The sequence below is a fragment of the Dromaius novaehollandiae genome, chromosome 3, assembly GCF_036370855.1.
Source record: "Dromaius novaehollandiae isolate bDroNov1 chromosome 3, bDroNov1.hap1, whole genome shotgun sequence".
NCBI lineage: Eukaryota > Metazoa > Chordata > Aves > Casuariiformes > Dromaiidae > Dromaius > Dromaius novaehollandiae.
In genome coordinates this window covers 128068522-128087306 of record NC_088100.1, presented here as the reverse complement: position 1 = coordinate 128087306, position 18785 = coordinate 128068522, and the positions used below count along the sequence as shown (strand labels likewise).

The window sequence follows — 18785 nt, the reverse complement described above, 5'->3', positions numbered from 1 at the left end:
AGCGGGGCCGGGGTTGCGCCCAGCCCTGGGCCTCGCCCGGCCCGGCCGCCGCCCCCCCATGGGCTAAAGGGCGCCACGGGCGACCTCGTCCCGCGCCCCAGCCCACAGCGACCGCGCAAAGGGGGGCAAGTGGCCCGAAGCTCCCAGAGGACGCTGCTCACACGAAGCAGGCGAGGGGGCTTTCTTGTTGAACCCTAAAGGACCAACGCAAAGAGTCTGCAGATACATTTAAATTCTGAGCACCAGTAGGCAGGGAGGCTTTTGCAGCCCACAAACGTATGGAAGTGAGTTACTTGTACAACAGTCACTGTAACGTGACCGCCCGGTGCTTTCCCATAGGGGCTTTCATCCTCACTGTGGAAATCTCCTACCTTAAAAGGTAGCCAAAACATGCAGCACAAAGCGCCATGCATCCCAGGTTTTATGAGCAAACCCTGCTGCTTTTTGTTCGGCTCTGGCTTCAGCGCACGGTTTGCATTTTCCACGAAAGAACATTTATGAGTACTACTGTTCACAATTTCCGTTTTATTACTGCACAGATTCACACAAAATAGACTATGTTCTTGCTAAGGCCATTTCATTAAGTTGTCGTAGTACAGTTTCATACTGGGGGGGAGGAAATACAGCGGAGTGGCAGATCATCACTTCAAAACCATCACGATTGACCACAGATGATGCTGGATGACACGCCGTAGCCTACCGATACAGAACAAAAACGTGTTTTAACGCTATTACCCCAGGGCGCACACCCCGGTGGGCTCAGGCGCCCGGTCCAGCAGCCACGTACGCACCTCGCCTCCGCCGTGCACAACGCTGACAACCAGAAAAGTGAACAAATGGCATCAAACACTCGCGTCAGTCGTGTACGGACCTAGTGAAGGGCATCTCGGATGGAGGCAGACGGGGACCACAAGCCAAATACAACTTAAAACATTTCTTTGCCAAGCCAGTGAGGAAGACGCACACAAAACGCAGTGGCCTAAGTGACAACTTTGCTGCAGTCGGAGGTTGGTCACAAACAGGAGCCTTAAAACCCATCTGACAAGAGAAGAACCAAGTTGCTTGCGAGCGCCAGCATCTTCCAAAGCTTTGCTCCACTCGCCTTGCAAATGCTGCAAAGCTCCTGGGGCCTTTCTTGCAAGGTGCGACACCCAGAATAGAGTCCGTGGAGAATAAGTGAGATCAGTCCAAAAAAAAGGGTTTTTTTTTTTAGAGTATACCAGAAGGATTTTTTTTTTGGCAAGCAAGTGGTAGATACAGCACCACTTTAATACTACTAAAACACTTAGGACAATGAGTTGACGAGTTAGTACCGAGTTGTACTTCAGATAAGTGTTTAGATTAAAAACAAACTGAAGAACAGCATGCCAGCTGATACTCACGTAGTACCTGCGGCGGTCCCTATATACCTGTGGCAGTTACTACCTGGGGCTACTACGATATTCCTGCTTTGGCAATGGAAAAGGGCAGCATTTATGTCACGTAAATCAAGCCCTTCTTCATTCTCTGCACTTCCCTAGTGCGTCTGAAAATTCCTTCATCTTAGAGCAACACTAAATGCTGGCTCCCGCCAACAAACTGCATAGGCTCATAAGTTCCTCTTAATATATACACGTGAAATAGGTAGTTTAATCGTCTCTACTTAAACTAAGCATTGCACAAAAGCGCCTGGGTTGCAGACGTTTTAAAACACACTTTTGTAATGAATACAGCGATTTTTCTAAAGTGTCTACGCCTTTTCCAAGTAAGCTTTGCGTAATCCGTCACTCAGAGAGGTAAGGGAAGGTCCCTGGATCATATCAAGTCTCAGTCGGTAATTTTGCACGGCACAGCGACGAGCAGAAAGATCATAAACTAACCAGTCTTGCCCGGCACACACAACAGAGCTGTATTCGAGACAGCAGCAGGACTTCAGGTAAATGAAAAGTTAGAAAAATATATTATTACATGGGTCAAGTCATCTCGGGATAGGAGGGATGGGGTGCACCACAAAATAAAATAAGTGGAAAAATAGATCCAAGAAAATATAGAAGAGCCTTACATTTTATATTTAGATCTTAAGTACAAAATACAGGATTAACTAGGCCCATTCATGACTATCCAGAGGGCTGACACCAATCTAAGCAGTCCTGTCCTCTCTGAATTAGAAATGTTTTCCAACCTAGGTCATTCTGTAGTCTGCATTGATATGGGCACACATGTATCTGTATAGTATGTATACACACACATGCATACTGTACGTCAGAGTCACAAAGCCTTTCACGAGCACCATTAAAAAAGCTCTATCGTTAAAAAAAACAAGATCCAAGTTCATCTGACAGAGGCCCATTTAAAAACATAAAACAGTCACAACGTAGCAATAGATCAGAAGCAATTATTTGTACTGTACGGGCAGGGACAAAAGTATTTACATAACCTTAGAAGGCAAAACAGCAGAAGAAAAGCAGTTAGAAGTGCACAGTTGGGCTCACCAAAAAAAAGAAATCTGCCAGAAGTGTTTCTTTAACCTTAGAAAGATCTGCCAGACACACCCAGAGCATCGTTTCTCACCTACCCACGTTGTCACGACAAAGAGCAGGACACTAAAGAAACACACGAGGCATTTGATTCATAAGCAACAAAATTAAGCGAGATATTTTATCACCTATTCCGTAACGGTCCCTGGCTGTAACACAAGAACAGGTTATTTGGGCTGCATGCCACATATACCACAAACGATTCACTTCAGGTCCCCATCCCCTTCGCCTTGAATGGACTTTTTGATGCGAAGCAGCATGGTCGTAAGCCACTGATCCAAACGTGATATTGAATCAAACTCTTTAACCTGTTAGGGGAAAAAAAAAGGTAAAAGTAATCTACTGTATACACACAGAGTTTTAAATACACTGCTAGGGGCTGCTGCAAACCCTGTGAATGGCAGGAGGTGAATTTACTGAGTGACCTGATGGAGCTGGCCCTGCTTTTGGGGGGGGTTGGACCTCCAGAGGTCCCTGCCCACCCGCATTTTTCTGTGAATTAGTGTCAAAGGGTGTCGCTGCAAGAACTGGACCCCGCTGGACCACCGAGCGATGCAGCAGTGCTTCAATACACCTCATGCAATAGGTTACCCACACGCAGAAAAAAGCAGATAAAAGGAACAAAGCTATTTCAGACCACGCCAGGAGCAGGCAGCCACAAATGCACCTTTAGCAAGCATCAGACTACTTACCGCCTCAGTGTAGGCCTCGCAGTTTTGCTCCTCGTGGGCTTCCAGCAGTTTCTAGCACAACACCACACCAAGTTAGAAGTCAGCATGCACTTCTGCTTCCATTAAATATTGTGCTGCTGGACGCTCCCGCCTGGCAGGTCCGTGGGCACCTCCCTCAGGTCTCCCCTCCCCGGGGAGCCCCGTGGTGCTCAGCAGCCACCGCCTGGGTCCCTCTGCAACCCACCTCCCCGTGAACACAAGATCAGGTTTTAAAAGTTAGCTAGAAAAACCTTCCTTCTCCAGCAGCTGCTTCCACAAGCGTAGTATAAATCCCATGCAAATCGAGCTTGATGTCTTCCACAAGGTTTGACCGTAAGACCAAACCCCAGCAAGGTGAAAAGCTGCCAAGGGACAAGGCGGTATTCATTTTCAAACACGACGGCGTTATTTTAATAGTGGTTTTACTTACTTTTAATAGCTTGCACTCCCTTGAATCTGTGAATGCTGGGAACATTTCTTCGTATTTCTCGAGCGCCAGCTGAAAGAGAGCAGCTAACCCTTGAGTTCATTTCGCATACAAATACCTGCTTTTTATTTCAGTTCTTTATTTCAGTTCCAGTCACCTAGTCCTAAAACAGCATAGAGAGCTTGAGAAAATATTCCCAGTAAACCCAAGAGCACAAGGACACGCAGACGCAAGCTCAGAGCTTGGCCGATTGGAGTCGGCTCTGACTTGAAGCCTCGAGTGGGCAAGAGCCAAGCAGCAGAAGCAGGTAGGGACTGAGGACAGAGCAGAAAGAAGGAAAACTCCTGGATTCTGACACCAGTCTTCAAAGCTGGGTGCTCCAAAGGAGTGTCCTTAACAAGTGTCGTGAACCTCCTGCCTTGGAATCGCTGCAGCTCGCTCTTAGTGCCGCTTGCTTTGCAGAGTTTAATGCTGTTATAGCCATTATAGCCCTTAAATCTGTGCCCAGGCACTCACAGCCATAACAGCTCTGGGCCCTGCCAGGCGCCCGCCAACGGCAGCACCCCAACTGCTCTCCCGGAAAAGCAGCACGGTGCTTTCCCAGCCACATGTGGGCAGAGCCCCCTCCCTCTCCACACTTTTGGGGAAAAATAACATATATGTGGAAATAAAAGTTTCAACCCCTGCAACAGATTGAATTGCAAGTTCCTGTGCCTGCAGGAATGTCACTCTCGCAAAGGCAACACGGCCGCAGGAAGTTCGGGATAACCACTAACCTTAGCATTCAGTTCATCCACGATGAAGTGGCACAGGGCGGCTTTGAAGAAATACTCTTTGGCGCTATACTTGAGCAAAGGATTATCCATAGTATTTGTTCCAACCTAGACATATAATTATTAAAGAAAATTACATTGTTAAGAACTGAATTAAGAACACAACAGCTGATTCAAATCACATGTGACTCCACACAGCTGTCTGCAAAGAAAGGCCATGAAAAAATTGCCAGTGTCTTTAAAAAAAGCTATTGAGAAACTAGACGGATTTTTGACTAATCCAAAGTGAAGGAAAAAGTCTCCGTGCAGCTTGTCTGCCCAAGGGACTGGTGTCAGGCACCGCATCAGTTCAGGAGTGCCATGTCAATAAACAGAGGTTCAGCGTCTCTGCAGGGATGCAGGAGGACTGCAAAAGTATAACAGGGATTCAGGGGGAAAAAAAAAAAGCTTAAGTTAAACAATTATTCAAAGCAGAGAAGCAAGCTGCTGCTTTTAAAGGCATAATCAACTCCAAAATATGCAAGAGTTGAAGCTTCCAGGCCCTGAAAAGCAGCACACTGACCTGCTTTTCATTTTCGATGAATTTTTGGCTTCAGATCAGTGTTTTTCCTATTTTGCATCTCTCATCCAGTTTGCAGCATCATTTAAACAAAAAAACCTTCCACCCTCGGCAAGACCCAAAATTTAACATGTAGGCAAGTCCTTAAGGGCTCAGCTGCAGGGAACGGACAAAACTCAGTCTTATAGTGGAAAGCTCATTCCATCCTCCACCGCCAAGACTGCCCTAATATTTTAACCCCCATTGCTGATGCCAGTGCAAGAGGTGAGTTCACACTAACCTGCTCATAAATCTCGATGGCCTTCTGGTACTGCTCCAGCTGAGCGGCATAAGCAGCAACCTTCAGCAGACACTTGTTGGCTGAACTGCAATCAATACAATTAAAGTAAGTAGTAGCATCCTAGCCGCCGGGGGGGTAATCTGCGCCCCGGTATCTCCAAGCACTACCTCTACTACTTAGTGTATATAAAAGCTGCACAGCAGGACAACTTTTTTTTAATGGTCAAAATTCTTCCTGCACTTCCGTGTCGTTTTACTTTCAGCCGGGCATAGACCTTCCAATCCTTCCATGTGTTCTGCACTTCCAGAACAGACACCCCAAACAAGCCAAGCCTGTTTGGAGGGACAAGAGTCTTAGACATGAATCTGAAAGGCTTTCTTTAGAAACTCAGATTGCACAAAGCCACGTGGCCCCTACGGTACCGAAACTGCTAAAGCTAAAATATTTGTGGAGGCTTTGGGCCTCCTATCAAAGGACATCTCAGAAGACCCTGAGAGTCTGGGGAGGGGCAGGGTGCAATTTAGGAGAAATCCGCATTTCTAACCCTTCCTTGCTGAAAGTAATTATTTTGCAAAGACAACTTGCCTGTTGGATTCTTCCCCCTTGTAATAGTCTGCAGCCTGCTCATAGTGTGCGATTGCCTGGGGGACAAAAAACATTAATACAGCTTCTGAAGTAACATTTTTGGTTAGATGAGCACAAAGCGACCACATTTACAAAAGCTCTTTTGCTCTGCAGGTGGAAGAAGCAGCACTGTAGCACCCTGCAGCATTTCTCGGGAACTGAGGCAACATCACTGGCCTCCAGCGAACTCAAAACGTCATGCCATCCTTTAAAAATTTACTGTGAACTTGGTAAAAACCCCAAATGCCAGTGCATGTGTAATAAAGGTGAGATATTATTTTCCAGGTAACTACTAAAAATGTTCATAAGCACAATGCAACATCTTCTCTCCATTTTGCCACGATATGATAAACTTTTTATTAAAAGACCTGTCCTGACGTAATGCTTGATTTAAGCAGGACTGCACGTGGACAGTTAATGCTGCAATTGTTAATACAGTCAGACAGGATCTGATGAAGTAGAACTGACAAGGCAAATGAATCTCTAGAAAATAGTATCTAAAAACAATAAATTTGCATTCAGCAAACCTCAAGATTTGTAACTAGTTGACCTGCTCTGTATTTAATGTTTTTCTGCTCAGAAATTGAGCTGCATGTTCCCTGTAACAGGTATTGGTTACAATGACAAGAGAGGCTGCCACCTTTCCAATACCAATTCCAATTTCCCCATCCTGAGACACAATACTAATAACTTCAGGTCTGCCAAGCACATTTCAAAATCTCTGTTGGCAGGGCATGGACAGGTATCTGCTGGGGACCATGCTCTGCTGGGCAGCAGCACTTTGCAGTTGTCTCCAAACCCAGCCTTGGCAGTTTCCTTAGGGTGAAATCCATGCCCAAAGGCACCTTTCCAGAGCGACAGCTCTAAACTGCTCAGTCCTTGCAAAAAGCATGTTAGGATGTGTAATGGCAGCAGAAGTCAATCCTAGACCCCTGCAGCCTCCTCCATGTAGTATTTTCTGGAGCAGGGCTATCTCACAGGAAAGAAAGTTATGCAGGAGCTTCACCATCACTCTCTTGCAGATAACTAACTTGCAAATAATCAGGATACCCTTGCAGTGGGGAGAGAGAAAAATCTCCATTTCTGTTCCAACCTGTTAGCTCCGTCACTCTGAACCATAATGCAAACGCCAAACCTGCTGCTGTTGACTTTGGTAGTTAGATTAAACATGGACAACTGGAAAGACTGCTGATGGTCAACACTTCACTGAGACTGCTGTAAGAGTAACTCTAATTTCAGCGACTTATACCCACATACGGAAGCCTAGTGTTGGATGAAAGACGAATTTTGTCAACCAAACTGATCTCGGTGGTCTGGCTAGGGAAGTAAATGCAACATAGCAATAACAACATAGTCAGTCATTATCATCTTTACCTTCTCAATATCTACCAGCTCGGCCTCATAAATCTCCGCAATGGTGATGTGATGCTTGGCAGCAATAGTGAATCGCCCCTAGAAAATAAAAGAGATTATAAATGAGATGGGAGTTTCCCTCTCAGTCTGGCACATATAACATCTACAAGGCATCAGGGTAAATGCGATAGCTATATCTCTTACAGTCACACGATTAACCACATATCAGTCCACAAGCTACCCAGCCAGTGTGGCTTCTTACCATGTCAGTGTAGATATCAATAGCTGCATTTAAGCAGTTGATGGCCTCTGCAGCGTGAGCAGTCAGGAAAAACAACACAAGGTCAGCCAGCACATCAGACACCTTGAATTTCAGAACAACCCCCGCAAAAATCGTTCATCAGATCGTGGTAATACTTCCGTTCGGCAGACTACAAACCAGCTCCTTAAATATCTACTCCTGTACAGACGTACGCCTGGGACGACAGGCACATATTTTCACACCCGTGCACAGGGACACGCAACGTCAACAGCGGTTTTGCATTTGCAAATCTAATCATGATTCCCCCGACCCAGACCAGATTTAGATATCTGCATCTCGCTGACAGCCTGCCTTGCGGTGCAGGCAACAATTCTGACATCGAAATGACTGTCAAAAATGAGGATGGGCAGAATATCGCTGAGTGGTACTCCAAGTCTCTCAGGCTGCATGCTCAAATGGAAAAAACTTCGAAATACTAATCTAGTAAATACACAGCACTGCCGTGAGTTATAATTATTTTAGAGTTATAAAACAGTGGCGTCAGTCCTGAGCAAGTGTCTTCAGAGCTCTCTTCAGGAACATCATTTAGGATCTTGCCTCAACCTTTTAAAATCTCATCTACAAAGTACGTTCATTTAAAAAAAGAAATATATAATCAAACGGCCACTTAAAATCACATCTTGTTCCAAAGCAACAAATGCAGTTGTAATGCTCCTGAGACATTACCCAAGGACAGGGCTATAGATCACCTTCCAGATACAACTGGCAACAAGATTTATATTACTGCTAGTACAGTACTAACAGCTACAGATCCCTTATATTTTGTGGCAGAAGCAGTACGCAGTGTGTGGCAACTACAGGTAACCTCTCTATAAACCGCGAGGATTCACCTAGCAGACCTGCAGCTCCGTCCCAAGGAAATATGTCATTAATTCACAGAATTTCTATCAGACTTATACAACCATGATAAGGTGTTCCCTGCTCAGTCACACTCCGCAGGTAACATTACATTTAAGCACATATCTTGCCTGAAAAGTAGAAGCCAAGGCTACGCTTAAGGCTTTGCAGTAGTCCACATTGAAGATCTTTAACCACACAAAGCAGTCGACTAAAGAAAACCTCAGTGTACCAGCCACTCCACAACTAAGATTTGCCTGAAATAACCCAGGATTTCATTTGCCTTACCTTGCGGATCTGCTTTTTTGTAAGCGTTCCCGGCGTCCACAAAGCTGGTGGCCGAATCGTGTTTGCTCTGCAGCTGCATGTGAAGTTTGGCTGCCTGGCAAAACGCATTCCCTGCAGCTGGGAAAAAAAGACGGACAGGATTTACCTCTCCAGTCCCATCGAGCAAGCAGAATTACAGTACAATGACAAGACATTTGCATGAACTCCCCAAACAGATCCAAGTCTGTGTCTGTTTGCAGAAGTACCTGCACTTGCCCTGTATCTTGGTGCAAAAACCCGCTTCTCAGCACAGCTACCCCAATTTCACACTATTCAGGTACCCGGGCAGATAACTGACCCCAACCTGAGGTTCGGCCACCAGATACAACATGAGAAACAACCGGACGTGACAGATCAGCGTGAGAAGCCGACAGAAATACCGACAGCACCATCCCCTGGGACCAGAAGTTGGGGCCAGCTCCTGCAGTGACCCGTAGGAGAGCACGCATGAGCCAGCAAGCTCAGAGCTGCACCATTCAGTGAGAGGAGGAACAGGCCATCTGCAATCCCGTTTTTGCAAGTGCTGTTTGTGTGCAAGTGGTGCCAGTCATGTCACTGCTCTCTGTGTCAATCCGCTGGAGGTCGACACCATCCGTACAGAGCACAAGGGCATGAACATGGGAATACATGCTCATCCTTGGAAACAGGCATTTATCCTCGCCAGTGGCTGAACCTAGCAGTGGGAGACCACAGCAGCCTTGCATCTAGTGGACCAGGAAAGGGGAATCCTTTGGATCTTGAAGCCCACTGGATTTCACTCCCTTTATAACAGGGAATTTTAGAGAAGGAGCTGCATAAGTAACAGCATAGCTTAGAAGAGCATGTAGCAGCAGACGCAACCTGTGCACAAAGAAGTCAAGGTCAGGATGCTAATTCCTCCTGCCCAATTTGTAATTCCTGAACTCGAAGGTAAACGATGCTGCGCTCCAGTTCTGTTGAACCGCAGTGTTCATCCATACACAAGTTTGGAAACCAACACACGTGTTCAGAGGAAGACTTGCAAAAAGTGCAGCTAAGGCCTCCACTCCCAGAAATAGAAATGGCATTGCCGTAAGAACCACTCCCACGGAAAGAGCCTATGAACTAAAACCCCACTTTGATAATTTGCACCACGCTGCTCCAGCCTTCACAGGTGACCCCAGCGTGAAAAGTGCCCCAACCCTTCTCCCTGACAAACACGCTGTGGCTGTACTTACCACTCCAGTTTTTGGCTATCTTGAACATGTTTGCAGCTCTGGTATACATTTCACAGGCTTCCTCTACCCTGGTATTTCCCCTGAAAGAGAGTGAGAAAGCCAAACATGCTGTGCTGCAATGAAATACAGCTATTAAAACATGGGCCAGAAGTTAAAATAAGGTTTGGAAGCCTATTAGCTCTGGTGGCCTGGCCCCTCTGCACTTTACTACATCAACAGACAGTCATTGACCATCATCCCAGCTGTGCCTCAAGCAAGGCTCCCATCGCTTTCTTCTCCTTAAACAGGTATAATCCCAATACACAGAGCAAGGCCCAAAAGATACAATGCAAGCATTATATTGTTCAGAGAGGGGAAAACCAAATTTTAGGTAGCTCAACCACACTGGTGTCTCAGGAGACCCTCATCTTTACCAGATCCTTTCTAAGCAAATCGACTTCTTATAAAATATACTGGGTCATGCAGGGCTCACACTGAATCTTCTCCCACCGCGTTCTGGAAAACCAACCAAGAAGACCATGCAAGGTCCACAGTTTGCAAAGCCAGTGCTGGCTGAGAAGAGCAGGAGAAGCTGAGGCAAGAGCCGGCTGGCTGCCGGCAGCTCCTGTGTCTTCTCCAACTGCCTCCGTGCCACCAGCATTGCTACTGCTGCAGCGAATGGAGGAAGAGGGGGAAGAGAAACTTCCAATAGAACGTTATCAAATTTTTGAATATTTTTAAAATACTCCAGATGCCAGTCTCCCAGTCCGGATCGCCATGGGGCTACCTAAATGGAGATATCTATCCATACACATAAAGAAGTGTTCCAAGGGTGGCGAGGGCAGGGCTGCATCCATCCAGCAACACGCTCTGGGCTGAACCATCTGTGAAAGCAAAGTGCAGGGCCCGTACCCTAAAATGGGGAAGGATTTCCAGTCCTCTAGAAAGCAGTATAGCAGAAGTGTGGGAAACAACTGGACTTTTTAACTGCCTTGCATGGTGCATAGGCAGGTTTTAAAGTCAGAAAAATCAGGGAAGCAGAGAGAAGTTCACTTAACACTTGACTAGGTCTCCCATGTCATGGCACAAACAACAAGCTGGTGAAAGGTGACAAAAACTAGAATAATTAAGTCTTCTCTAGAGAGAAGAAGCTTTTTTTTTTTTTTTTTTAATCATTCCATAAAGCAGGGGCAGAAAAGCAGACGGAAACCCAGTGCTGAAATGGCAGCCTATGAGTTTTGTCCATCCCTGAAGAGTTTGGAGCTTTGCGCAAATCACAATCTACTCTTTGATTCAGGTCCCTCATCTGCAAAGCGTGAGCAGAGCAGGCTGCTCTCCCACGTAAGATTACTGTACGGATAAATCCATTAATGATGCTGAGAGGCTCCGATACGACAGTAGTAATGCTGGGGCTGTGGCAGGAGGAGCGCACGTACTCAATATACCACCATTTCTTGGCTGACAGCTGAGACATACAACCCCCAATTTTTACTCTAGTAAAATTTCCAATGTTTACTGCAAATAAAGTCCGAGACATCAGGAAATTTGTTTTTACCTAAAAAAACACCCATTGCTTCACTCATCTGTGTACTAGTCCAATTTAGCTTCCAGCTGGAAAGCCTTGGGGGTCACAGGTATGTTCAAGACCTGTCATAGCTCTTCTCTGCAGGTCCCCAAATGTTACTTCTTATGTGCCTCACAATGCGATTGAGCTGAATGTTTCTTGTCTGCAGCCATGCGCGTGGGAGACGCAGGCTTGTACTAAGCATATCAGGAACGTCCTTCTTGTCGATCCCAACGCCAGTTCCCCTTCATCTGTTCTACGAGGAATGAGCTTTGACTGTAGGTCAGGACTGCTCTCCGACAAACCTACCGCACCGAGCCCTGGTCTGCATCTGCTCATTAAGCGCTACAGTCAACCACGATGATGGTGACGTAGTGGGTGGCTGCTATACGCACACTGCCTGTGCAAAAGGAGGAGGTAGATGGACTTCAGGCTAGAAAGGCCATGGTGGCACAAGCAATCAAGGAGATGCCTGGAGGGTGCTGAGGACCTGATGCAGTCCACCGATGAGCTGAGCAGGGGAGATGCTCTGCTGCGCCCATCCTCACAAGCGGAGGAGATCTGGTTGAAGACATGAAGGTGGAGGAGACAGCAAAACAGCAATCCCGCACTGCAGGAGAGCAGAGCTAGGCTCATTCAGGGATCTGCTTGGCAGAAGCCCAGGTAGGACTGCTCTGGGGGCAAAGGGACCCATATCTGCAGCTGCTCAGTGGGGCCAGACACCAGGTTACAAAGGATGCAGAAAAGACCAAGGGAGTTAGTGCATTTTTGCCCATTTTCCATTGGTAATGGCTGTCCTTGTGTCCCCCAGGTCCCCAGTCCAACTAGCAACATTTGTGGGAGTTTACATCACCCACGCTAGGGAAAAATAAAGGTAGGGAGCACCCAAATCCTTTGATCATACACAAGTCCATCGGACCCACAGGGGATGCATCCTAGGGCACCGAAGCTGGTGGCCAGTGTCACAGCAAGGCTGCTCTCTATCAGCTTTGAAAGGTCATGGCAATCAAGGGAAGTTCATCAGGACTGGAAAATGGCAGACATCACACCTATCTTCAAGGAAGAAACAACTCAAACTCTGGTATGCCACCTCCTTGGCATCCTTCCCTGCATCTACTTCTCATCTGAGCCCAGGCCAAAACCGATACATCATTTGCCACAGTTGTCTAGATGGTTACAGCCGGGTGATCTCAAGACAAAAGCATCTTTTTTTCCTTTCTGCGGCACCAGAGAGTTGAAATAGGAGGTTCATCACCAGGTCCTTCATGAAACGGCCTGCCCCAGTGACAGGCTGCACCACAGACTCCCTTGCAACTCGCAATTTTGCGCAAAACCTTCATGCAAGAAGAGTTTCACCCAGCGCAGTTCAAATTCCTCCTTACTCCAGTGGTGTCGAGATAAGGAATTTAACCGAATCTGAGAGCAATGAGACACTTTGCAAAATACCTGAAAAAACAGAGAGTCCAGTATGTGACAATAACTACAACACTGTTCAGAGAATGTAAAATAAAATAAAAATTAAAAGATGTTATACACCTCACTACCAGCGTAATGAACACGCGCACACTCTCTCATCGAGTAAATTTATGTTATCAAACCAAACTTCAACATGACATTTGGTTTTCAATTCTGACTTTTTTTCAGTAAGGAACACAAAGGAAAGAACAACTCAAAATATTCTGACTGATGAATTAGAGTAATCTAATTCAGCTTCCTGGATTGCATGATTAATGATGAGAATATAATTTATCTTAAAAGAGAATTCAAATATTTGTTGTTAAATATTTCCTCAGGCAGTTACTCCTCAAAGTTAGTTTCTGTCTTCTTTAACAAAAAGTCCATGAAAAAGCCAGAGTGGCTGGCTGATGAGAGGAAGATGAAAATACTTGTTATTGTCTTTTTTTGCTTCTTTCAGCTCTTCTTATACATGATCGCATTTTCTTCCAAAATACACAGTTTCTCAAGACTGACTATTTTTGCCCTTAAAAACTGCTTTTTGCATGAACTAAAGCCCCACGAAGAGACAATAGATAATGCTAAACCCTGCAAAATGAGATGTTTTCCAACCTTTTAGTCTCAAAAAAAAAAGCACTTATGCAAGCAAATGAAGCTCTTCAGGAAAAAATAATCAATATTACTGCGCTACAGATGCAAACATTTTTTGCGCAGCGTTATTTTTTAAACAGTGAAAGCCATCGGTTTTCGCACACCCACATGGGAAGATCACCTGGCAGCCAGGCTGGTCTGCTCCCAACCCTTGGAGTCCCGCCGGACAACACGCTACTTCCAGATGGCCTCGGGGAAAAGCCAAAATCCGCTTTTCTCGGCACGTGAGATGGGACCTTTATACCCTGTAACTACTTTCCATTAGGTAAGAATAGCATTTAAGTTATCTTTTATAAAGCCAGGTCCAGGTAGGTCTTTTCCAGCTGCTCTCCAGCAATAATTTATTCCTATTAGATGTGCCAGTTATGCAGACTAAAAACCAAGCAGCCAAAATGCCTGATTTGTTTTGCAAACAGATTATAAAGCAAGCAAAAGAGTAGAAAGCAGCAATTTAATTTAGGTAGCAGTAAGATAACAGCCTTTTTGGGGTTTATTTTCTTTCTTGGCTTTCTGTCAGAATCCAATTGCTTTTGCAGGTGATGTGCAAAAGGGAACAAGGAAAGGAGAGTGGGCATTTTTCTGCTGTCTAAATAAGAAATCCTGTTTAGGGTTTTTTTTTTTTTTTTGAATCTATTTTCAGCAAAAGAAAATTAGAAATTTGCCTCTGGAAATCTGCTGGTTCACTCCAAGGGCTTTAGGAAAACTGGCCGCGAGGATTACAATCTCACACATGCCCTGCATGATTAATCTCGGCAAGACTCAGAAGGAATTTATTTTTAAATCTGGCTCTTTAAAATTCTGCTTCCTAGGTTGTGGGCATTAGATTTTGCCAGGCTGTTACCAAGATACATCAAAAGCATCAAAAAAAATCCGCACAAGCACAACCTAACAACACAACTCCAGCCACGCCACGTCCACCCCCTCCTTCTCTTAACACACTTTTCTTAAAAAAACAAAAACAAAAATAAAGCCAATTCTGCTTTTAAAACAAAGTCCCCAAATGATGATTTTAGAGGCTTGTTTTTTTTAGAAAAGTCAAGTCTCCAGGCATTTTTGCAAACCAATGCTCAAGCCTGAGCCACTGCCGGAAGCATTTGCACAACTGAGGCCGGTTTCCCCCTTTGCCTCCAGCACTAGTTGCTCCAGGAGCAGATCCAGAGCAGAAACCCTGAACTCTAAAAGAGGAAAGCAAAAGCGCCTGTGGAGGAAGAAACCGCTCTTTTGGTGCTATTTCCCGGAGCTGCCCGATAAAACAGCAAGTTATCTTGCATTGCATGATTTCTGCAGATTTCACAAGCTCAATGTTGCTCTGATACATTCTGCAATTCCACCTCTGTGTCCGTTGGCCCATCGGACCGCAAAACATGACAAAACATTTATTGCAATAATGCCTCCGTACTTAAAAACATGTCGATCCCTCCATGCCCTCACTGTTGCTCCAGGCTGGCACCAGCCCCAACAGGCCGAGCACTCTGGTCCCTTCCTCACTATCCCATAGGGACCGGGAATTATTCAGCAGAAAACCATGGCCAACACTACAAACGGACAGGGAGGAAAGATTAATAGAAATGGGAGTGAAACCTGAAGGGTTGACACAACTGCAAGATGAGTAATACTCCCTCTCTCTGAAAAATGGCACTTTGAGGTTCCTGGGCCCCAAATCACGCTTTAAAGCAATGGTTTGGCACTGGAAGCTGCAGGGACAAAGCCTCGGACTGAGGAAGCTGCGACAGGGCCTCTTGCCAAAAATGCAGAAGCAAAACAGCACTGCTAGACAGAAAATAATCTTTAAAACTGCGCGCCTGTTCCAAAAACCTCCTGAACTGCAAAAAGCCTGCCGGAGAAGAGACTTCCAACGGCACCTTGGCATCACTTCGCTACACTGGCCCCCCTGACTCATGCAATCCAGGAATGGCTTCAAACATGCACAAGCAATAAGTGTTTACACACCTACAACATCAGCTTTTAATCCCCAAAGCTCAGCTTGACTAAAGAAGTCAAAGCAGATATGTGGGGGAGAGAGTCCCATTGTGCATAAAACTAGACCCTCATCAACACAAACCCTAAGCCCTACAAATTTAGCTCACACATTGGCTAAATGCTGAGTTTAAATTAATATATGCCTTTGAATAAATCAGCAAAGCAAATAAGAGGGGAAAAAAGTCCCAGACCAAAAACTGGAAAGAAGAAACCAGAAACCCTGCTGGCAATGCATCCGGGTGAGGCTTTGACAGCTCGCACCCTGCAAATGCACCCCAAAATCCTGCTGCATCTTCCAAGAAATGCTTTTGCTTTTTAGATTTGTCCCTCCCCCAATCAAAAAATAATTTATATATAAAAAAATCCCTGGCTGCTCGGGGTTACCTGCCCAGGGCACCCCATGCACAGGCCCGGCTCTGACCCTGCCTGGTGCCTGCTGTGCACACGGTCCCCCACTTCTGCAACCCTCCCCTCTGCACACCGTGCACCTCTCTTTTCGCACCCCTCTTTGTATTCTGTGCATCCCCCTTTGCACAGCACGCATCCCCCTTTGCAAGCCACCTCTTTATGCACTGTGCATCCCCGTTTGCAAACCCCCCTTTGCACACTGTGCATCTCCCCTTGCAAGCCCCCCTTTTGCACTCTGTGCACCCCGCTCTGCACCCCTGCGCATCCCCTTTGCCCAGCCCCCTTCTGCAACCCTCCCCCTCTGCACACCACGCATCCCTTTGCAAGCCCCCCCTTTATGCACCGTCATCCCCCTTTGCAAATCCCCTTTGCATCCCCCTTGCACGCACCCCCTTTTGCAGCCCCCCCCTTTGCACACTCTCCACGCCGCTTTTGCAACCGCCTCTTTGCAGCCCCCCTGTTTGCACCCCCCCTTTTCACGCAGCCGCTCACCCGAAGAGCCCCCGCAGGAAGGAGTGCGAGCCCTTGACCCGCTTCTCGGCCTCCGCCATGAGCTGCATGGCCTCCCGCTCCTTGCCCGAGCTGTCCATCGCGGCGGAGCGGACGGCCAGGCCCCGCTCCGCCGCCACCTCCTTCTTCCTCCTCTTCCTCCTCCTCTTCCTCCTCCGCGTCGCATCACACCGGCGGGCGCGTGCGCCAAGCGGGGCACGCAGTTGCACGCTGCATGTTGCACGCTGCAGGTTGCATGCTGCAGGTTGTGCGTTGCATGGTGCATGTTTCACGCTGCATGTTGCAGCTCCCACGCTGCGGGTTGTGCGTTGCACGCTTCACGCTCGCCTTTACACGTCGGCCCTTTCGTGCTGCGAGTCACCGACTGCGCATCGCATGGTTCATGCTGCACGCTGCATGCCCTCCGCCAGCCCGCACCGATGCAGACCAGCGAGAACTCCTGCACGACAGCCACCCAAAGGGCAGGAAAGGCGAGGTTGCTGGGGTTTTCCATCAATTCTCCAGCATTTCAGCAGCATTGGCACTACCACGATCCACGTGCATGCAACAGCGTGGCAGTAAGGCAATCAGGATGCCTAGAAACTCCAACAACCTTTCCCCCTCTTTTTTTAAGCAGCAGCCTGATCCCTGTGTTCACAGCTGAAATAAATGGTCTTCTGCACCTTTGCAACATGGGAGAAACTGTGCAAGAGGTTAAAAAAAAAATCACAAGTATGAAAACTTGAGGGAATTTATCTCTTGCCTGGTAAAATTCTAGCTATGGGAAAGATTAAGGAAATAAGCAGACTTATTCAGCAGACTCACAGTTTTGATACCTGCACGCAAGGGTTTGTAAAATCAGAGCAGATCTAACCACAGGCCATATGACTAACAGCAGACATCAGAACATTCCAGGGAAGAGCTCCCATTCAGAGTGAATAGCCTTAATTATAAACTCCCTTTTAGCAGCTAAAAACACAGCTGCCGTAAGAGAAAGCTATTTATCCCAACCCAAAGTTCAGGCTTCTTGCAGATGTGGTTCTGCTTTTACTTGAGTAGCTTCAAAGAAATTAGTTCAACTTTAAAATAGGAGGCAGAGCTGAAGTTTAGGTTCCTTCTGGCCCCAGGAACTTCATTATCTTCAGTTCCAAAAATGATAACGCTGGTTATACAGAAAGCAATCGCGTTGCCCTACCCTGGCTTTTCACCTGCTTCGGGCATTTGCTGCGTTATTGGAAGAAAAAAAAATCATTTCTGCCTTAATTAATACCTTTGTTTGGCCCTTCAAAGGAATTAACCTGTACTCCTGTTCTCTTTCTCATGTGCTAGATCCCAGCCTTCAGCAACCCCCTTTTAGATGCATTCTTTGCAGCTTTGCAACACTTCATATACATATTTATAGCATTTTAAAAGGCACAGCTTGAACCACAGGTATAGGAGGGGATCTACAATTAGTGCATCATTCATCAGAGCAGCAGGGCAGTCCAAAGCGTTGCAGACACCTGACCCAGCAGTGCAAGAGGACAGTCAGCCTTGCAAGCTGCCTATTAAAACAAATCCACATTTCTGCATAGGAAGAGCCCCGAAGCCCCCAGAATTCGTTGGGTTTTTAGCCCAAACTTCTAGAAATGCCTCTACAGCCTGGCATATGGCACAGAAACACGCTGTCCTAGTCTGGGGCTGTGACGTTTCATCTCTTCATCAGTTTTTCTCTCCTGATTTTCTCGCTGCCAAGTGCTCATGCCCTTGCGAGATCGCGGCAGTGCTTGCCAGGCCGCAGCCACGCTCCCACCGTTAACTCCAGGCAGGCCGGAGCAAACCCACCGCCAAAGACTACACGGCCACAAAAGCTGGGCCCCAGCCCTGCTGCTGAGTGTGGCGAGGCTTCGCCTCTCGGCCCTCGCGGCGCCTGGGCCCTAATTCAGCCCCAGCCCGGGGGAAACGTCCCCCGCCCGGGGCTGGCGGCAGAGACAGGCCCCGCGTTAGGGAAGAGCCCTCGAGGCGCCCCAGGGGCCGCAGCCGGGCCGGGGGCTGCCGGGGCTCTGCGCCAGGCCCGTACCGCGGCCCCCCCCCGCCAAGCGGCCCCCAACGGCCGCGCTCCGCCGTCACCGCCGCGCGCTCCGCTGTCGTCACCGCCGCGCGGCCCCATGGCAACCGCGGGTGGGCGGGGCAGGGCGGGGCCGCTCCCCCATTGGCCCTGCCGCCGCCGTCGTCATCGCCCCGCGGCGTCTCCATAGCAACCGCGGCGGGGGGGCGGGGCCGCTCCCCCAACGGCTGCGGGGTCGCTCAGAGCGGGCCCCGGGGCGCGGGGGAGCCGCGTGGCCGCGGCAGCCGT

At 47.5% G+C, this 18785-nt stretch overlaps 1 protein-coding gene across 3 annotated transcripts; it reads right to left on the bottom strand.

Moving 5' to 3' along the window:
- Positions 1-505: 505 nt before the first annotated feature.
- On the bottom strand, positions 506-18600 carry LOC112989379 (beta-soluble NSF attachment protein). 3 transcript variants are annotated; one of them, XM_026110520.2, is made up of 11 exons: positions 16454-16762; positions 9925-10004; positions 8690-8806; positions 7505-7551; positions 7264-7341; positions 5851-5906; positions 5266-5350; positions 4430-4534; positions 3657-3725; positions 3209-3259; positions 506-2824 (listed from the first exon to the last, which is right to left on the bottom strand). In XM_026110520.2, the coding sequence occupies exons 1-11, from the start codon at positions 16549-16551 to the stop codon at positions 2720-2722; spliced, it is 891 nt and encodes a 296-aa protein (XP_025966305.1). In that variant the 5' UTR covers positions 16552-16762; the 3' UTR covers positions 506-2719. The 3 variants fall into 3 exon arrangements, with proteins under 3 accessions (XP_025966305.1, XP_064366143.1, XP_064366142.1); XM_064510073.1 differs by lacking the exons at positions 506-2824; positions 3209-3259; positions 16454-16762 and adding an exon at positions 11459-15798 and having other exon boundaries at positions 3297-3725; XM_064510072.1 differs by lacking the exons at positions 506-2824; positions 3209-3259 and having other exon boundaries at positions 3298-3725; positions 16454-18600.
- Positions 18601-18785: the final 185 nt, after the last annotated feature.

Excerpts from the sequence above, each read along its gene's own strand:
- LOC112989379 (XM_064510072.1), bottom strand. The coding sequence starts at position 16,551 with ATGGACAGCTCGGGCAAGGAGCGGGAGGCCATGCAGCTCATGGCGGAG. Across the intron at positions 7,552-8,689 it reads CAAAAAAGCAGATCCGCAAG|AGGCCATCAACTGCTTAAAT; the intron begins GTAAGGCAAATG and ends CTCACGCTGCAG. Across the intron at positions 5,907-7,263 it reads AGCTGGTAGATATTGAGAAG|GCAATCGCACACTATGAGCA; the intron begins GTAAAGATGATA and ends TTTGTCCCCCAG.